The sequence below is a fragment of the Varanus komodoensis genome, unplaced genomic scaffold (genome assembly GCF_004798865.1).
Source record: "Varanus komodoensis strain SLA01 unplaced genomic scaffold, ASM479886v1 scaffold84, whole genome shotgun sequence".
NCBI lineage: Eukaryota > Metazoa > Chordata > Lepidosauria > Squamata > Varanidae > Varanus > Varanus komodoensis.
Genome location: NW_025336531.1, coordinates 792,948 through 813,907, shown reverse-complemented (window position 1 = coordinate 813,907; position 20,960 = coordinate 792,948). Strand labels below are relative to the sequence as shown.

At 46.3% G+C, this 20,960-nt stretch overlaps 1 protein-coding gene across 4 annotated transcripts in view; it reads right to left on the bottom strand.

The window, feature by feature from the left end:
• Window positions 1–2,928: 2,928 nt before the first annotated feature.
• SLC38A10 (solute carrier family 38 member 10) overlaps window positions 2,929–20,960 on the bottom strand; it is a 79,242-nt gene continuing 61,210 nt past the window's right edge. For 2 of the 4 annotated variants that reach the window (XM_044416938.1, XM_044416941.1), the window contains 5 exons: window positions 12,893–13,060; window positions 12,232–12,642; window positions 11,238–11,339; window positions 6,970–7,143; window positions 2,929–6,448 (listed from right to left, as the gene is read on the bottom strand). In XM_044416938.1, the coding sequence (XP_044272873.1) occupies window positions 5,331–6,448; window positions 6,970–7,143; window positions 11,238–11,339; window positions 12,232–12,642; window positions 12,893–13,060 (1,973 nt within the window). In that variant the 3' untranslated portion in view covers window positions 2,929–5,330. The remainder of the gene's footprint in view (window positions 6,449–6,969; window positions 7,144–11,237; window positions 11,340–12,231; window positions 12,643–12,892; window positions 13,061–20,960) is intronic. The other 2 variants (XM_044416940.1, XM_044416939.1) reach the window with 2 other exon arrangements.

Here is a 20,960-nt window from a genome sequence, read left to right as displayed (position 1 = left end):
TTCGGGTGTTCAAGTTAAGGTAAAATTTTGGACACATAGTATGATGTTCTGCAGCATAGTGCTATTTGGGACAGAGTCTAGGTAGCAGTGTGTCGGGATTATAGGGGTGAGTAAATGTTAACCTCCCATTGGCTTAGGTATGATGCACGTCATCAAATGCATGTCATTCAGGTGGTACTTGTACTTTATACTCGGTAGGGATACATTCTGTCTGTCTGTCAACACCGCATGCAAATCTGGTGGTGGTGTTTGGAAATACTTAGTTGCAGTATTTGTTAAAGTAAGTTAGTCTTGTTTCAATGTGGTGTACTTTTGACATGGAAAAATGGAAAGAAAAAAACAAACCGTTTCAACCATCTTCAAAAGCAAAAACAATAGCCAAAAGAAATTTATTGATGATACCGAAAGTAAGCCAACTATGAGTGCTTCAAGTTTAAAAGGAACAGTGAAAATGAAATGTGTTCATACTCCAGGAGGTGCTACAGTAACAACAGCAAAAGTAGCTTTGTTAGGCATTACCATAAGGACTATTTAAAATTTGGTTTCACTGTAGCTCCTGGTAGTGAACAATTGCCACTTCCCTTGTGTGTGGTATGTTCTGAAATTTTGTCAAATGATGTGATGAAACTTTCAAAACCTGCTGGTCGTTCGTGTTTGAAGCACAGCGATTTATTGATGAGCCACTTGAGTTTTTTTAGACCGCATAACCAAATAAAAAGGCAGAGAATTAAAATGAAGAAAATGACGACTAGTGATAAATCGCTGCTTCAAGCATCTTATTTAGTTGTCCTTCAGATATTGAAAACAAAAGTTCACTATTGGTGAAGAACTGGTAAAGCCTTGAATCTTAGATGTCACTCAGGAAATTTTGGGTCCTCAAGCTGCTCAAAAGCTTGAGGCTATAGTGCTTTCAGACACCACCATTCAGAGAACTGTTGATATGGCCAGTGATACTGAAAAGTAAATTGTAGAGGGGGTAAAGAAATCAACGTTTTTTGCAATTCTACTTGATGAATCAACAAACATGAGCAACTGTGCTATTTTATTTTGCTTCATGAAGTATACTGAAGATGAAAACTTCAGGGAGGAACTTGTCTTGATTTACCTGGATGGACCACTAGTTTAGAGATATTTAATGCTCTTAGAAAGAGCATTAGACAGGGCTTAGAAAGGGGAAAGTGTGTGCGTCAGCGTGTGTATGGATGGTGCTGCAGCACGAGTGGAGATCGCTCAGGGGTAGTTGTGAAAATAAAGGCGGTTGCCCATCCAGAAATGTTGCCCACTCACTGCAATTCAGTGGCAGCACTTGGTTGCAAAGAAACTTTCTGCTAAGCCAAACACTGATGGATGATGCAGCAAAGATCATAAATGAAATTCGTAGTTGAGTTTTGAACTCCAGGCTGTTTATGACACTGTGAAAGTATGAACTCACAGCACCATCATCATCTTCTCTATACCAATGTAAGGTGGCTAGCGAGGAAGGGTTCTTGCATGTCTTTTTGAATTGAGAGAAATAAAACATTTTTCTGTGAGAGTGGAGTTCTGCATTAGTAGAGGCTTTGTTGGATGAGGAATGGATGGCTAGGCTTGTGGATATATTTAGCCTTTTCAACAAACTTATTACTTCTCTTCAGGGGTTTTGCACAAATATTTCACACTGAGAAATAGGATGCATTCAAAAAGAAACTGGTTCTTTGGGATGGTCATGTACAAGATGATATAGAAATGTTTCCATGTTTGCAAGACTTTTTGACTGCAGCTGATGTCAACCAGAAATTCATATTTAATATAAGTCAACATTTAAAGGCATTAGTTCAAAACTTTAACAACTATTATCCTGAAAATTAGGATTCCCATAAAGGTAACCACTGGATTAACAACCCCTTTATAGAAGATATCAATTCATGCACACTTAATCATCATGAAAAAGAAAAATCAATTGCGTTATCTTCTGATGTCACTCTGGTGTCCAAACATAAAATGCTATCTCTCACAATTTTGGATATCACTGGAAAAAGAATATCCTTTTTAGTTACAGAGCTATTAAACTGTTAATAATGTTTTCTACTATGTATTTGTGTGAAAAGGGTTTTTCAGCCCTGTAATGAATAAAAGCCAAACACAGAATCAGAATGGCTATCAATGCAGTGCTTCATCTCTTGGAAACAACACTACAGCCACGATTATCAAGTATTCTTGAATAGAAGTAACCAGATTTTTCACTAGCATTATTTGAATTAAATATTGCTCTCTAAAAATTTCAGCTGTATTCGATTACATTTAAATTTCAATATTTTATTCTTTTATTAGCATTTTTTTACTGCTCGGTTTCTGGTTAGAGAATTTATTTTTTGGTGTTATATTTAAAAACTAATGCACAAAATACTGTATTATGTATATACTATTTTTTGCCTCTGTAGTTCCCACAATAATTTTCCTTTTTTCACCAGTTCCCAACTATAAAAAGGTTGAAAACCACTGGTCTAGTTGACACTTCTGTGTGGGCATTGTTTTACAGAAGGCTAGATGTTTCATGTGAATGCCATTAAAGTATTAAAAATGCCATTAATCTGTGAGCCTGTAAATATTGGTTAGGAGTGTGCTAGGCTACTGTAACTGTGTCTCACAAACTGATTTATTTATGGTATATATGAAATGTCAGCAGTAGATCTGGCTGGAACCAAGTAATTTTCATGAGGGTGCTTATTAAGATCATAGCTTAAGAGGTGGCTGAGCTCTGATACACTGGACTTGTCCTCAACACGCCGATCGGCTGGCTCTGTGGGTGGCAGCTGAGATCAAAAGAGGATGTAGAAACTACAAAGCAGGTCATGATCAACAAGGTACATATTGCCTGCAGGGCTGCAGTTCAGCATCATTACATTTTGTGTAGCGCATACTGTTTCCAAGAAGAAAAAAGGCTCCAGGTAAAATGCTTGAACTGACTTTATTGGTTTGTGCAGCTTGGCCATACCCCCAGCTGCTCGTCACTGTACAACCTTGCCAACTAGAACCTGTGCTATGGTACCAAGGGAAGAATTCTAGCTGAAGTCCACTGCCTTCTTCCTTCAGTCTCTCTCTCCACTGTTGCTTGGAGATGCCTTGATTAAAATGCACTTGCTCCGTGGAGGAATGTGAGAAGTATCTTTGGTCACAGAGCAGGCACAGCACATAGTCACGTCGCCATTGGTTGGAAGAAGCCTGGCAGGACATTCGAGCGGATGCCCTTTACAGTACAGCAGCTTTCCTGGTATTTACAAAAAACACACTCTAGAAAGAAATCATATATACATAACGGAAGGAAATGATACAATCCCAGCTGCGGGTTAATTGTGCTTCGAGTATTACCACTCACTGCCTGCATTTCAGAATCATGCTAAGCTGTATCTTTTCCTAACCTAGAGTCCCCTGAAGTTAGATGTCAGTTCTTACCACCTCAGCCAAAGAGCTGAGGTGATAGGAATTATGAGTCCCATAACTGGGAACCCTGGGCTGGGAAAGATTGCATTAAACCATAGTTTAGTGCCTTGAGAATGAGTTGCAGGGAGCCTTGTGGTGTGGGCACAACAGGAGTTCAAAAGACATCCCTTCTCTTTCTGTTTAAGCGTGGCTTGTCACGTAAGCTGAACCAAGTAGCTGTGGGTGCTGTTCATCATGATCTGTTTGATACAAACCATAGCTGACGGTAAGCAACAGTTTGGTATTCAAGTGGCGTGACAAGTGTTGGTTATGCAGACAAGGCAGCAAGAGCTTCTGAGCTCTTGCAGCTGCGCTGGAGGGCAGCCGGGGAAGCGAGCGAGCCTGAGCACGCTGCAGCCCATTCCCGTCGGGCCAAAGTACGGTTTAGCATGAAGAAACAAAAGGGGCCATCGGGACTCCTGACGATTAAGGCTGCAATGAAAAGCATGTTCATGACAAGGCAAAATGCCCCTGCAAGTAGGTAAGTGGAACCAGCCACGATGCTTCGTCTCCTGCTTTAGAGTGCCTCAAGCACAGTCTGCAGGCAAGATATGGCAAAGGTGGCCCCCAGCTGCATTCCTTTTGTCAGGACATGCTATTGCCTCAGAAGCAGCATCAGTACTGGCATCTCTGCCTGCTGAACCCAGACATGCTGTTCTGGAAAAGCAGGCGAAACAAGATACAGAGGCCATTTTACAGACTGAAAGACTTGCATCTGCTTATAGCATAATGCTTTCACAGTGCCATATTCCATTATTCCAGCAGTCTGAAGAATCTCAGATTAGATGGACAGATGTCAGGTATGTTCAAAGCTGCTCAGTCTTGCCTTCTCAGTTGTTAGCAACAAATGCTTGTCCCCTACCAGGAGGCCTGAAACAAACCAGTTTTGCACAAGTCTGTGAGCCATGAGTCAAGGATCAGCACTACCAGTTTTCACATTCCCATGAAGTGGGAGGTAGTGGGGGAAGCTTTCCATGGCAACAGTGGGCGCCCTTGCCAAATGGAGGAGAGAGGTAGATGCAAGCTGGCCCACTTTAATAATGCCTCCTGGAAATCTCATTTCACTTTGAAGCATCACATCTTCTTGCAGCAAGTGACTGTCAAGAGTTTTCACGCACAGTATGGTTCCGTAATGCACTTTGTATAGGAATGTTTTAAAAGCATCAACCTAAGCTTTGATAGCTTAGAGAGAAAAAGAATGGATGGGTGACTTCTTTATTATTGCTAATACGGACCTGTGGCCAAAGACGACCAAAACAGCCCGTTTAAGTTTGGATCCAATTCTAACTAGCACAACTTTCCCAAGAATTTCTCCCTGGAATGGCATGTCTTCTCAATGCAGACATAGAGCTTCCTTCACTTTCTTGATATTGTTTCCAGAGGCAGGTCAACAATTCCCCAAAGGGTAGACAAGGTAGAAAGAAACAATCCAAATTAACTTAAGGGATGCAAGCACACGGAGCGGAGGGGCAGCTTGAGCCAACACGGAAAGATGACGAGCCTGAAGACAGGCTTTAATGCCAAACACAGAGATTAAAGCAATGAGGTAAAGGCAACTGAGCAAGAAGAAAATGCTAATGTTTCTTTGGAAAGGTAGCAAGCGCAAAGCACTCTCCAAAGCCCAGAAGACGGGTGGGCCTGATTTCTGCAGTTTCGCCACCAGCACAACAAGGAGAAAGTGTTACAGCGTCGATGTATGCAACTGGCTGGCAATAATGGAGTTCCTCTCCTTGGCAGAGCGGGCAGGTCAACATTTGCCCATTCTGACTGCCAGCAGTTGCATTCCCAGCAGCGGTTTGTTCAGTAACAGACACCCCCAAATGGCTGGCAGCGGTTCACATCTGTTCCCAATAGTGCAAAGGCTGCCTCGTTCACACCTCTTCCTCTGCCGCCACTATCTGTTTAATCTGTCGACTATGAAGTGCTTGCTGGGCACCTTCTGCTGCCTGATTTAACCGAGTCTCCAGCGCACCACGGAGGTCATTGACTTTCACGTCTGGGAGGGGATTAAGTCCAATGATCACGCCCCCCGTCTCCCCCGCGTCTTCTTCCAGGTCCCGCCTCCTGCGGCGTAGGTCCAGATCAGCTTGCAGCCTGAGGTCTCTGTTGGGCTTGCCGTTGTCGTGGTCCCGAGGGGCGGCTCGCGCATGCTCTGGCAACCCGGGCAACTTCTCTTGTTCTTTCGGCTCGTCCTCTGCCCGAGGCTCTTGCTCATTAGCGTGAATGGACTGTGGGCTGTGGGCCGCAGCGACCATTTGCTCCTGGCCGTCAGCCCCCTGGGCCTGCAGCCTCTGTGCCTGGTCCAAGGAGGTCTGTTTCTCCATTCTGTCAACACGTACAGCTTCTGGGACTTCCAGCTTCTCTTGCTCAATTGCAGCAACCTTTGGTTTATGGGCAACATCGGCTTTCCCTTGATCAGGGGGCTCCTCATTTTTAGCTTCCTTGGCAGGCGGCTCCTTCTCAGACTCTCTCCGAGGAACCCTCCCAGCAGCGTTAGCAGCCTCAAGGATTTCTTTTTGGCCTTTAGCTCTTTCTGCAACCTCATCTGTTTTCTGAGCGTACTTGCCCCTTTCCTGGGCGTTTTGTACCACTTGAGTGTCCTGGCCTTCTTTTAATCCCTCGTGCTTTTCGTGCTTTTCCTGGTGAAGCCCATCAGCCTTTGCTTTCTGTGAATCACTTCTGACAGGCTCCATTACTTCCCCAGCTTGGTTTTTCCCAGCCGGGAGCTGTGCCATTTTCTCACCATCATTCCTGTGAGCTGCAGAGTTCTTATGTGGAGCGCCAGTTAATTTGCTACGCATATGCTCTCCTTCTCCTGGACCTGCAGCCTGCTGTCTTCTCTGCTCATCAGAGGCTTGGGACTGCTTGTCAAGCATTTGCAAGGGACGATCCAGTCTATCATTAGGTATGTTCTTTGCGGCACCTTCAATTTTATTTTCAGGGTCTTCCTCCCTTTCCTTACTCTTGGAGAAAGGTTCTTGGAGAATTTCTGTTGCAAAGTGAAGCAAAAAGTGCTTAGTTATTGTTTAGTCTAGCCAAGGGGAACTCTGCCTACTAGCAAATAGGGAGTGGACACAAAGGACTCCCAGGTGGTCACACCACGTTCTGCCTTCTACTTAATGCCACCCACAGCCCCTCACGTCTGCCTGTCATGGCTACCAAATTAATTCTGTAACCATTAACAAGGCATACATGCTGGAAGCAGAGGCTTCCTGCAGTTTTGAACAACTGCTGAACTGCGCGGCCGGCTCCTCAAACTCCACTGTCGCCTTCCCTCCACTTGATCTATGCCCCCATGGCTTCTAATTACATGTGAGCTAGACATTTCACACCATGCTGTCCTGGCTTCCAGAATGAAGATGGCTTTGTTTTGCTAAATGTGGAGGAAAGCACCAGAGAAGAGGCATCCCCAGGGCAGTCTCTGTACTGGAGCTGAAGAAGTGGAATCACTCATGTCTCCAGTATTCCCTTCACACGAGGCCTACGTAAGCCCTGTCCTCTTCGGTTTACCTTGCTTTGGTTTCTCATCTCCCTCCTCTTGCTTCTGCAGGTGGATTTCCTTGTGCTGTTCTTCAATGACTGCCAGCAACTTGGCCTGCTGCTCTAAGAGCTGCTTCTGCTGAACCTGCTGTTCCTTAATCACTTGCAACAGGACTGCATTGTCTATCAGATTCTTCCCAGCTTCTACAGAGAGAGGGGGGGAAGGAAATGGGGCTAGGATGAATGCACCAAAATGGTCTACTGTGCATCTTCATACAGGAAGTCAGGAACAGTGGTGTGCATGCTCTGGTCTCCACAGCTCTAATCTCGAAGCAGTAAGTCACTTTGATGCACACTCTTCTCCTGTGGCTGAAAGAAACCCAACTCCCCCAGCACCTACTGGAAAGACCTTGATGGAAATAATTATCATTCTGGCTTTATCTGTTTGTCTTGAAATGTCTTCTTTGTCTGTACCTTGAGCAGCAGCCACACACAACGACTTTTAAGTAGGGAGGGACAGCCCGTTCCAACAGAAAGCAAAGTTACGATCAAAGAAAGCAACAGAACCTGGCAGAATGTAGCTAAAACAGGCGGGGGCTCAGGGAATGAATGCATTTTGTGACATTTAAAAGGAAATGGATTTGTGCACTTGCTGTGGCTATCCTGGGGGAGTTTCATGCAGAGATTAACAAGTTTGGGAACTGTGAAGGAACTGATGGAATCACAAGAGATCCCAGGGTGAGATGCCTGGTTACAAACAAGCCATCGATAATGCAAAGGCTAAAGTAATTACAGCAAGTTCATGCAATGCATTTTCCTAACACCCTCACATCTGTTGTATCGTTCCCCATAAAGTCAGAACCTTGAGAATTAGGCTTTAAGTTGTGATTTATTTCAATGCATACCTGCAACCAGCTTTTTAATCTTGTCTGTTTCAGTCCCATTGTGAAGCAGAAGGGAGAAAGGCATTACAAAACAACGACTTCCTTTTTGTGTTGCTTCACACAAAAAACCAAAGAGAATAAGTGATCAAACAGATACTACAGTGCACTCTTCAATGGGCAGGAAGAGATGGGTGAGCATGTGTGCCTGATATATTGGGGGAGGGAGAGATTGTGACATGCTCCCGTGACAATTCAGGCCGCCTCCTCTCCTTATCGCATCACCAGACACATCATTGCCAGTCAGGCGGTCTGCTTTCCCCAGGTTTGGTCTTCACTGCTATTGGCTGCCTGCTGGCTCCTTCTCTCCGCCTTTCCCCTGCAAAGACTGACCCAACAGTTGCTTCCTGGGCTAAAGACAGACAACCAACAGCCTCCTCACTGGAGCTGCCTGAGGGGCAGGCTTATGGCTTGGCTGAAGGCCACAGGAAGAAAACGGGGCAGTCCGAGTCAACGCAGGCACGGCCTACTTGGCCTTACCTCAGCTGTCAACAGACACCTGACTCCACCTTGAGCAGCCAGACTACAACCCCCACCTGGCACTTTCTAACAGCACTTTCTTAACTGGGTGCTGCACTGTTCCTCCCATGCATGAGTAGTTAGTATTTAAATGGGTGCCTGGCGGGCAGGGACAATCCAAGGCGGCCTGCCCCATTCCCATATAAAGCAGTGACTGTGTGTGCATACTTGTGTGGACAGAGAAGCTTGGCTGTGCTTCCCCACTGATGACTTGCAAGCACGGTGTGGCCTGGGCCCAGTTAAGAGACAGTCCGTTAGTGAATTACTAACATGGAAAGTGCGGTGTCTCAAGCCCCTGCCAACGGGCTGGTTCGCACCTAAGCAGAAGACACGGTGGGCTCATCTTCCCATGGGACCAACATTTTAAAAATGCAGGTCATGGCAGGAGTATGCCACCGCTTGTTCTTGCATGCCAACCTGGCTGGAGTGGGCAGTTGGACTGAATATGAACCACCCAGAGTCCTAAAACAGGCCATGGCTTTCGAATGGGTCGTTAGTCGTCCCGATACCGTATCCTGGCCAGGTTTGCCCTGTTATGTGCAAGCATCCCTGCCACCGCTTGCATTTTAAAAGAATGGTGCCTGACAGCATGGTGACCCCCTCATGCCCAGAAAATGTTCGTCCTGCTGTAAGACATGTGATGGCTGGTTACCGTAACTGCAGGGAGATGCGTGGTGAACGAGGCTGGAGACTGTTACACTTCCAGGACTGCGTCATAGCGCTGAAAGTGCTTTCCAATAGTAAGGCTCCTAGTGATCAATTTATTATCCCTAGTTATGGATGTATTATCATATTATTTACATTCATCTTGCCCTTTCTTCGGGGAGCTCAGGGCAGTCTAGAATCTGCCCTTTGCCGGAGCCCCGTGAGGCGATGTCAGTCTGAGAGAGAAAATACTGGGCTAAGGCACGTTCCTCGGTTGTGCAAAGGTCTCAATCTGGGACTCTCCCTGGTTCAGCTCCTGGGAAGGGATCAGCTCCCTAGCTTAGTGAACTCTTATTTTTGTTTATGCATCTGAAATAATTGGGTCTGTCAAATTTAAAGGAAAAATTGTTTTGGGTTCTGAGAGGCTGAATGAGATGGAAATGAGATGATGGAGAAAACAGAAACAATCTGCCTTCCAGCTTTGCCAAAGCATTGATGTATTTAAGTTTTGAGTGTTCCCTCAAGAATGCAAAAATATGTAAATGGATGCAATGTGGACAGGTACCTACTCTCTGTCCATGGGTGTGCACTGAATGACGGCGGTTTCTCAGTAGAGCACTTTGCCCATATTTAACGGAGTTCTCTCTGTAAGCAGCATATGAGTTCTAGGATGCAGAAGGAACTGGGCTTAAATAATGTGGCCCCATCATCTCAAATGTCATCACCCTCATCTAGGAAACTTTTTTTATTTGGACTTGAATATTATGGAGGATACTTCTAATGCACTGTGAGCACTGCTGTCTTGTAGGAACTCACAGAGTACATATCATAGCACTGTAATTCCCTGCAGATTTTATTTAGTCTTTTTGCTAATCTCCCCGCACTGCCATTTTTGCCTTTGTTAAGGAGTCACCTGTCGGTTTACTTTTCCAATGTGGAGTTTACACCAACCGTCTTGCCCCTTTGATCACTTCATTCCCCACACATATGGGTGGCAAGTTATCTCGGGACCTTTGCGACCCACTGGGAGTCCTGGTTGCTAGTTATGCTTTGTTCCGGAGGGAACATCACCTTTTCTATAACATGAATGCTCCACCACTGGCATTAACACAGTGCAGAGCTGTCCCAATTTCCACATTACAGCTTCAAAGTGTCTCAGTTTTGAAAGCAAACCTGCTTCTGCACAACCAGCTGGGAACTGAGAACCTGGAGACCTCTTGCCAGCAATATCTGAAGACGTTAAACAATGTGTGTTCTTGGAGGAATTAAATGTGAAAGCAATTGGCAGTAAGTGTGTGGGTTACACAGAAATGATACCCAGGCAGTTTTGGCATTAACTCTAATAAAGACAATCAAGCGAAGGCAGAAGGTTTGAACTGAGGAAGGGGCACAATTGTATAAAGGGGCCTTTCGCACAAACATTCACACATGAGAGTCCTGGGAGAAAGTCAGGAAGCCCATCTCTGTAGCATCAGGTCTCCACAGTAACATAATAAAGAATGAACCTTAGGACTTCTAGCAAAGAGCTTCTCTGAGGTGACATTTCATCAGACTGACAGAGCCTTAGGAAGTGTGTTGTGACTGAGACAGAGAGAGAGAGAGACAGAGAGACAGAAAGACAGGGCTCCTGTAGCCCCACAACAACCAGCGACCTTTAAATTGGTACAAAAAAATGGGGAGGGGGAGAGAAGATGGAGATGATGGGACAGTACGCTGTATCTCTGAATGTATTCCCCTTGATTGCAGAGAAACAAACCAACAGAAAGCATGCACAAGGACTCTGTGCAAAGAAAACACTACTCTTTCAAGCCACTGTAAGGCCTTCATGTAGGTGCATTCTATTTTGCACAACTAGGGAGACCTTTTTCCAGCGACACTGGATAACTTTTAGGAAGCAGTCTTGAACTGCATGCTCTCCATTCCAAGCAGAGACCTTAGTGGGTCCTATTTTCTCATTTTCAAAGCTAGCATAGATGAGGCTATGCTGCCCAGGGGGCTGCAACCTCAGGTTACAGGCTCCAAGGTGACACCAAGGCAAGATGACCTGGCCTTGTAGCCTAGCTTTGCTTTGGTCACTCCCTCCTTCAAAGACCCATGGCATCCTGGCCCAAGCGCACAGACCACAGAGAGCCAAGGAGACAGAGAGGAATTCAGATGTGTCCATCCTCTGTGTGGAGCAGGGGCAATGCTTACCCTCCAGCTTGCTATCTGCATTCTCATCTGTATTGCGAATCTCTCTTTGGTCAGCTTCAGGGGGCTCTAGCTTCTCTGGAGGAAACAGCTCCTTTTTTACACCTGCAAAAAAGGATGGACAGGATGCATCTGACGGGAGCAAAAAAAGCAGCAGATGTTCTCTGCCAAAGGCTGCCTTTCCTCCTCCCCTCCCTTGCCCCCTCCTCCAGCCACTCTGTATGCAGTTTCTATTCAACTTGACTGCAGAAAAAGTCATAAAAATATTTAACAGCATTAGAGCCTGCTGGCACTGAACCAATGCTAACTGCCTGAGCCCATTAAAATGCAAACCCTAACCCTGGAGAGCTGTGCAGTGGGCACTTAGCAAAGTGGCACCTGCCAAGCTCTCCTAGCCCTGGGTCTCCACTGAGCAGCACAGCCCAGCCCACGGTGCTTAGCAGGTGAGCAAACAAGTGCTCAGTTGTTCTCACAGGGTTTGCTACTGCCGGCTGACGGTAACCCACTTGCCAGCAATGATGGGAAGGGCTGTACTTTTGTGCAACAGCTGTAAGAAAACATGCAATGGATGCAAGCGCCTGAACATTCTTCGCTGAAAGGAATCTTGCCTTATTGCAGTGGATCTTTCTCACTCGTTCTTTTTCAAAGCAAAGCTCAAGGCGGAGTGGGCAAGGGGGACTTTCAGCACCGAGGAGGCACTTGGGATGAACAGCCAGAAGCCACACTGCAGGTGAAAGCTGGTGGGCGGGTTGCTGGTTGTTGTGGGAGGCAGAAGCAAGGGAATTCTTCAATACTCCCAGCCATTAAGGACCAAAGTGGTTCTCCAAAAGCTCAGGTTAGGTGTGGCTCAAGCATCCCTACATTCTTTAAAAATTTGGTGAGACAAGCCAAATACTTCAGCGATGTAGAGTTAAGTGAGGCATGGAAGCTCCCGGGATTAACCCTAACCCAAGAAATGAGCTGCACTCTGCAGAAGGAAGCAGGGGGCAGCACTTACCCGTCTCTTCAACAGATTTCACCCTCTCCTTTCCGTGTTCTGCTAACTGCAGATTGGCACCATCCTTCCCACCCACTGCTTGGCCTTTCCTCTCGCCCTGCTTGTCCAGCTGAAGGTCTTTGTAGGGAGGCCGCTCATCCTCCCGTGCAACCCCCTCTTGCAGAATCTTTGGGTCTTTCACAGGATGGTCCTCCAACTTTTCCTGGCTGCCATCTCCCTTTGCTTGTTTGGGGACTGGTTTATGCTGTGCTGGTTCCTCCACCAGCACAGGATTCTCCTCCACCAGGACTTCTTTGTTGTCTGTTTGCTTTTGCTCTGGCTCCTCACGGTCCTGACCCTCATCCACCACTACTTCGTCATGTGGCACAGGTGGCTCATGGCGATGGGCTTCTCCCACAGGCTGTGCAATACCTACAGGGAGAAAAGGACGGCTGTCAACCTGGGAGAGCTGAGGAAGCACTGCAAGGCAAGTTCCTGCTCATGCACAGTCCCTGCAAACCAGGGACTATGTATCTGGTGACAGACCAAGTGAAAGCAGAGTCTGGAACGACAGGAGGAGAGGTGGAATTGGCTCGTTCTTGTTTCACAGGCCACTGGTGTGGGGTCTGCCCTTTTCCACCATCAAAGCTTCCAGTCTTACTCCTTCCTAATTCTATGCTACCTTGGTCGGGACGGTCCAGTTGCACCTCCTCCTTTGGTTTCTCCTTCTCTTCTCTCTTCGGCACATCCATGGGAACCTTGATCTGTGGCTGTTCCACCTCTTCTTTCCCATTCAGCAGAATGGGCTCGCCATGGTGGTCAGGCACTTCTTTCATTTCTGGATTCTGGTCTGAAAAGCAAGGAGACAGTTCAGCAAACAGTCAGCTCCCTGCACTGTCCTGTTGGCATAAAGCCACACTTCACGTAACTGCTTTCTGCATGTAACTGATTACTGCTTTCTGCTTTATTGAAATGAAGCTGTGAAGGGACAGCAAGGTTGACTGGAGCAGCAGTACTTGGGAAGAGGCTGTTTAACATGGTTTACTGGCACAGTGCTCCAGATCTACATCCCACCATCCTGTTAGGTGTCCTACTGGCACGGGGGCATGGGTGGGAAAGCAGCTCAAACTGCAACCTCAAGGGGCTATTTAAATCAGGAAATTGGCATGAAAACCTGCTCCTCGGTGCTTCTCCAATCAAATTAACTGCCCTCCCCTTCCTCCTCTGCATTTCATTAAATGTTGGGAGAGCCAATCACAGATCATCTGCACATGCACAGTTTGGCCCTGGATGCTGCATTTACTTGGCACAAACAAAATGCCACCACTTGGGATGTGTAGCCACTAGATGGCAGCATAGGTTTTGTTCATTTGCATTCCATGCATAACAAGCAGCAGCCCAGCCAGACACCGGGAGAAGCCAGGCTTGGCCAAGGAAACTCACCTGCTGGGATTAGCAAGCAGGGGGAACCGTAACCAGGGGTTGGCTTACAAGACTCTACAGTAAAAGGGCAGGGGAAGAAACAATTGCAGCAGGAGAGAAAGATATAAAAAGCAAAAAGGAATTCCCAGCAGGGAGAGGACCAAGAAAGCACAGAAGGCTGCAGAAGCAATGCTGGAGGCCTGGTTTGGGGCCTGTTAATTCGCATCTCATTCTGCAGGAATTACCAAGCAGACCTCTCGGCTTGTAAAGGTCCCTGCACAAAACAGACTGTGGGGCTAGAAAACGGGAGTGGGTGGGCTCACACCACAGGCTGCAGGCTTTCCCAGTAATACCTTGGCTTAAAGCCTGCAATTGCCCTCAATCACCTCTCTACAGGGAGGCTGCAAACAAGGGAAAGCCACCATGTTTTTGAAACTCTGCAGCTGCTTTCCAGAACAAATGGTTGAACATACACCAAAACTCCCCTGTCCTCCGTGAAAGTTACTTCAACCTTCCTCAAACTAATGACCACCAAATATTTTGGCCTTCAATTCCCATCAGCCCCAGACAGCATAGCCGTTGGTCAGGAATGCTGCAAACTGCAGTTGGGTCTGGGTGGCACTACGTAGAGGAAGGCTGAGCTACGCACACAAGTAAGTGGTAATAAAGGCAAAAACTGAAGCAGATTCTGGTCCCCCCACACTCAACCATCAATGCCCATGTTAGGGCACAGGCAAAAGATGCCGCTTCGCAAGAAGAGCAGAGCAGCCCTCACTGTTCCCTTACTCCTGGCAGCTGAAATTACACCACGTATTTCCTGCCAAGTTAAGTCTGAAATGGGCATTCTCACACTTATAGGAATACCCTTCTCCACCTGGTGCCATTTTCACTCTCGGCTCCTCCGAGGAATTCTTTTTCCCTACAGCTGTACTTCTTCCAAGTTGGGCATATAATCTCTTGCAGGCACCAGAGGCTATCTGAGAGGCTGGGAGCAGAAAACACTGGAAAGATGACAGGATGCCCTGACCTTCAAACAGCCTCTTGGGAGCTGGAGGAGCAGGCCAATCGCCAGAAGAAAAGCAGTAGCAGAATGGTTGCCAAGGCTTTGCTCCCCATTTTGGAGGTCCCTCTTTGAGTGGGCCCACCTCTTTCTCCCCTTGCTGCCCATTCACTTGCTCACTCTCTCCAAGTTCCAATGGCATGCCCGCTCAGAGAAGCATGAGGCAAAGAATGTTGCCCATCTCCTTATTCAGGTCACTGCTTCCATGCTCAGAACGGGAAAGACAAACAGGCAGTAACAGCATGGAGCTGGAACAGCAGGATCCAAAGCTCTGAGGGGCACTGGTGGGCCCTGGCTACTGCCCAATCATGTCTACTTCTGACCCTGTAAGAACAGCACACAACTCCAGGAGTACCTTCCCCTCTTCCTCTCATAGCCCTCCAAGTGAGGAAGATCAGGCTTGTTAGGTACATTAGTGAGTGAGTATGTTGACGTCTGTGGTGCAAATGAGAAATAGGAGTTCCTTATAATGTCAAGGAATGCTGGCTGATTTTGCATAGTGTATTCTATTTCCACTATTTAAGAGAAAGAATTAGGAATTACATAGGGCACTGAAGACCCACCCACCCCAATAAAACCTGCTCTGCTGCCCACCTCCACAGCTGTAAACATCTCACTTAATCTCACTCTAATCAAGCAAGCTTACCTTCACAGGCTTAAGGACTAGAACCATTAAAAATAAAGAACAGAAAAAGCTAAGGTTTTGAATGAATCTGAATTCTGCACCCTTACTAAGTTCTGAAAGCCAGTGCGGTGTAATCATCAGAGGGTTGATCTGAGCCTCAGGAGACCCACAGTCTAGTTGCCATTCTGCCATGAAGCTCACTGGATGACTTTGGGCAAGTCATGTCCTAATCTACCTCACAGGGTTGTCATGAGGATAAAACAGAGGAGGAGGGGGATCATATATGCCATCTTGGGTTCCTTGGAGGAATATAAATGCAACAAGAAAATTCTGCATGTATGTCATGGAACTCAGAGTACACATATCTCTGCAGGGGGATTGGGGGGATCAAGACCGAATCCCCAGTGAGGCAGGAAACCTGTCTCTAGATGCACCATTTCAAACTACATCTGAGAGACCCCTAGCATCCCTGAGAAAGGGTTTACACTGGTGTTCTCTCAGATGTGCTGGTTTTCTATGTGCAGGAAACTTTCCATGGACCATTCATCATTTGGGCTCTCACCTGCAGTCTAAAGTGCTACAGTACGGACAATTCTACCACCTCAGAGAGAATGAGGCCCAAGGCCAGCCTTCCCCAAGCTGGTATGCTCCAGGTGTGTTTGAGTACCACTCCCAGCATGGCTGGATGGGGGATACTGGGAGTTTTAGGCTAACACTTCTGGAAGTCACCAGGGTGGGGCAGGAATAGAAAACAGTGCTCAAAGCTATTCCGGGATAGGGAGGGGGAAAAATTGGGGGAAGCCCCTTGGTCAGTATGCAAGCAAAGCTAGAGAAGAACAGTACTGAGAAGTAATAAAGTCAAGAGGCAGCTTGCTGAGAAACAAACTGCTTGGATTGCTGTCTCCGCTATCTAGTTGGAAATATATCCCACTATGCCACATTCCAGCTGTGACTATGTCAGATGGAAGACGGCAGGGCTACTGATGAATGAATGACACACCAAAAGTGTGCAATCCAAATCACAATTTTCCAGAAAGATAGGATATCATCGCATAATTAAAACATGCATGGTTACCACCCTTCTTAGGAACTAGAGCAGAAGCTGGTATGTTTGGGAGAGCAGTAGTCTTGTGGCATCTGGCCAACAGCAAAGGATCCAGGCTAGCACATGATAAGTTGTAGAAGACAGGCAGAATGACAACAGGGTGCTGCCTCTTCAGATCCCAGTAATTCTGATCCAAACAAAATTGTTTTACTGGTTGGCAATTCAACAAGTGCAGCAGATTACAGAATGATATAAAGCCAGCATCAGGTGTTTCAGTAAACGCAAGGGTGGCATGGCTGAAGTGCAAAACCAAAATGATGTGTGTACCCACAGCCTCCGGTCTTGCAATATCTTCCATCCTTGTGACCCATTGCTGAGTATCCAGGCTGAGGGACTGGGCTATACAGAGAACTCGGTCAGCAAAGTAACCTGTGTCTTCCAAGGCAGAGATGGTCCTCATGACATCATTTGGCAAGGGGATAGACAGGCCCATAAAGAAATAGGATGCTGTATCTAACTGGTAGTCTTCACCAGTTGAATGTGGGGACTCACTGGGTCTTTTCCTCTCAGATCATGAGACCAAGACTGGTAGCAAGCATTGAGGAAGAAGGCTGAAGGAGAAGAGAGCCAATAATTGTTTTGTCTATCAGTGTCCTGCCAGGGTAAAGGTGGTGTTGGTCACTGAAAAGCATCCATGTTAGGATATTCAATAATGGCGTGCAATGTCTTGGAGGACCAGCCACTGATACTCAGCCTTGGCCAAGTGAAGAGTTTGATTTCACATGTCACTCCAGTTATTCCAGTAGAAAGTCCTATGGGAGGCACTGAGTAATCAGTGCTTATCCCAATGCGAGAAAAGGGAATGTGGTCAGTCATAGTATTGATAACATTCACATTCTAGCTGTTCGTATAGATGCCATCCTGGAGAGCTTGTGTGGTGTTGTAACTGTGGGAAAGAACTGGAAGGAGGTCCTTGATCATCTCAAACTCGAGCGGAATAGAGTTTCTGATTCCCCTTTGAAAGCTGAGGTAATTAGAGGTGGCTCTGCTACTGGACAAGAAGGCACAGTCCATATGGGAGAAAGGAGCAGCAGTGGCAATAGCGGTAGATGAATCAGAGAAGACTGACAGGCTCCTGAACTGATATTTAGAATCTTTCTTCCTCCACTTCTCCTTGCTTGAGTCCAAAGAGGTGGATGATCAGACCCTCTTAGCCGATTTTTTTTGCCAGTGGGACTGCAAGGGATCAAACTGGTATCTAACCCATGGCGAGAGCCAGAACGACTAGCAAAGGAGAAGACAATGGCCTAGCCTCCATAACAGTATCCAAAGAAGTTGCTTTTGGACAGCAGAAGAAGACAGTTCCACTGCTTCCAACACGCTCTTCCAGAGGAAAGCCTTTAATCTGTTGGACCTGTTTCTTCTGGCTTGTGTAGTCTAAGTCTGACAATGTGGGCAAGAGTTAACAATATGCCCCTTACCCAGACAAAGTACACAGAGCCAGTGACCACCACTTGGTGGAAGTTTGCTGCCAGAGCTGCCTTTGGTGACCTAATCCTTTCAGGCAAAGGAAGCAATTGAAGATCACCAAAAGCAAGTCACAAAAATAACGAAGAATTATTCAAAGAAAGAAAAATGCTCAGTGATACCTCAGCAAAACGTACTTTCTGCAGAAGAATGAAGCTCCTTGTGAGGCAACCACAAGGCTGGTCAAAGAAGAAACTCAGGTTGCTTTCCTGTAACTGTCATTATTTGTGAGATCAGGACCTGAGGTAGCCGCTTGCCCAAGATATGGGGGAATCTTTGCTCTAGGGCACAGCAAACCTTCCCATTAGATTATGTTAAATCTGGCAGTGTTTTGGCTTCTGTTTATCTTCTCCATGAGTCAAGGGGAGAAATAACAACAATGGCCTCTCCTCTGTTTCATTCAACAAAGGTATCAGGGGCTGATCATACCCCTTGGTGTTAACAGTCTCATGTTAACATCAGGAAACCAAGCTCACATTTCTCACAACAACACAGGCAGGTGAACCACAAGACTTCACTCAATGCATAGGCTTTCCGTGACCCAATGGAGCACACAGATTAAGTTATGAGAATTAGATCCCAAGGCACCATCTTTCCATAGATTAGCCTTGTTAGACAGTTTGTCAGACAAAACTTGGATGGGGAAATTGAGGACTAGGAGTTAGAAACATGGAAGAAACAGAGATGGGGGGCAAACCGACTGGCACTGTGGCACATGCAGAGGACAGGGAGACATGCAGAGTGCAATCTCAGAAAGCCACCACTCAAGGATCTTTCACAAGTGATTTTGCCCTGGCCAGTTATGGAGGAGACCATGTACATGTGTGTGTGAAATCATATGTTTAAAAAAATTAACCTTTTTAACCACACGGAGGCTGCTACACACGGCTGCTTTACAACTCACATGCAAGCAGCATGTACTTTTCAAACAGAATAGTATATGCATCCCACCCTGGCCACCCAGGGAAAATGCCATGTCTGAAGCAGCCCCAAGCCATTGATGCAGCCTGTAAGCTTCCAGCCTTTCTTCACTACCACAAAATTTAAAGGCATTTGCTTTAAACCAGCATAGCGGATTTGATATTACATAAAGCTAAGCAAACTGTCCGTCATGTTTGCCGTCATGTAGACTGCAGCAACCTTCTCTCTCCTCTCTCCAAAGGCCAGGGACAGGCAATGAGCTGCCCATGTAAAAGAGAAGGCACAAACACACATGCCCACATATGCCTGCTCTTTTACACCTGCAGCTCACTTGCTATCCCTGGATCATTCTTTGTTGCAGCAGTGGGACCTTCTGCAAAGAAATTAAGCACCGAGACCTCGGTCTTTCCACCTGCTCTGGAATGCTGGCAATCACAAGCCTATTTTGTACAGGTCACTTGACTAAACTGTGAAAACAAGGAAAGATAGTGTACATACTGTTTCTTTAAGCTTTCTATTCCCCCCTGATAAGGGAGTCTCTGTGGCATTACTTTATTAATGCTTCAGTTGTGTTTACTAGTGTGGAATGCAACTAGCTAGCTCTGGCTTTGCATATGCACAACACAACACACATGCACAAAGAGGGAGGAAAAGGGGGATAAAAATCTCCACTCTGTAATAAGACAAAGTTGCCTCTAAGCCGTCATTTTCTCAGCAGGAAGCAAAATTAAGTTCATCATCGGGGCGTGAATTAATGGCCTCTCATGCTGCTTGGAAATCTATAAGGGGCTATATGTGGTTTGGAGAGAATCATTTTGCCCAGGATGTGTAATAATCGCTGAAACTGTAGAGTCGCCCTTGTGGTCCCTTTGGATAATGTTACAGTAATGCTGTGCCTCTTAATGTTTTATGAGGGGTGCTGGGCTTAACAGGAAAAGGCGAAGAGGCTGTAAAAGCTTCTTGGCTTACAAAAACAACATAAAAAAAATCTCAGGGCTAAAGAGTTGGCTGGGCAAAGGGGCGTGGGGAGGGGGAGGGAAAAACCCCAAAAGTTGGGAGCAAGCCCAAGTGCTGATGACTGAAGGACGGCGCATGCTCGCACAGAGCCAACCCAAGCTAATCATACTTTGCTGTCTGCATTAGGACATGGGTGAGGAAGGGACATTTCTCATGTGTTGCTTGAAGCATTCACTTTTATGTTAATGGTCTGACAATCGGTCTCCCTGGGCTGTAATAAAATCCCATCATGAGCAACCCTAAAAGCTTTTCCTATCTTCTATCCAAGAATTTGACTAGGAGAACAGCAACACTCCCAGGAAGAAGTGGCTTGCACTAAATCTTACCCACATCACCTGCCGCATTAGAGCCAATTCACATCTGAAGAAGACACATGATATGGTCCTCTTAGAGGCCTCTACCACCACAAAGAGAGGTAATTTTATTTAGAAGTGCTCCAGATCAACATCTCTCTGCATCACAAAAATGTCCATTTTGCTTCTGAAACATAACTGCATAACCTGAATAAATGGCAAATTCCAGCTAGCTGGTACTATTGGCTAACTTGATGAACATTCACACAGCACAGAGCTGAAACACATTTCAATAAATAGTCTTTAAAAACCCCAACCAGCATCAAAACTTGTAACTCTGGGATTATTTTTTCATAAAACAAACAAGTACTAGTTACTTGATAAATAAGCAGACCAGTGTCATCTGTAGTGTTTTTACACAGATGATATGATAAGGTAAACACAGGTGAGGGAAGGCACAGATCTGCTCATTTCTCGGTATGAATCCCGAAGGAAGCAAAATCACAGCCTGTGTGTCAGACTAAGTGTGTGTCCTATGAAACTCTGGTACAGCCTCCATTCCCTGCCACTTTACTAGCCCCTGGCACCTGCGAAAGGAAAGGCATCCAAACATTTTCTTCATTCAGAAGTGGGACTAGCCGCATCTTGGGAAGAGATGTTCCAAGGCTGGGTCTCGGGCTGGAGGGGATGGGACAACAATTGTGTTGTCAACCAGTCAAACAAACTGTGGTGTTCCTATCTAGTAGAGCAGGTAACAACAGCTGAAAAGAGTTCCACTTTGGATGTCAGCTCCAGATGACATCTTTAATGGGAACTGGTCAGCCTTCTCAAGACTCAGTA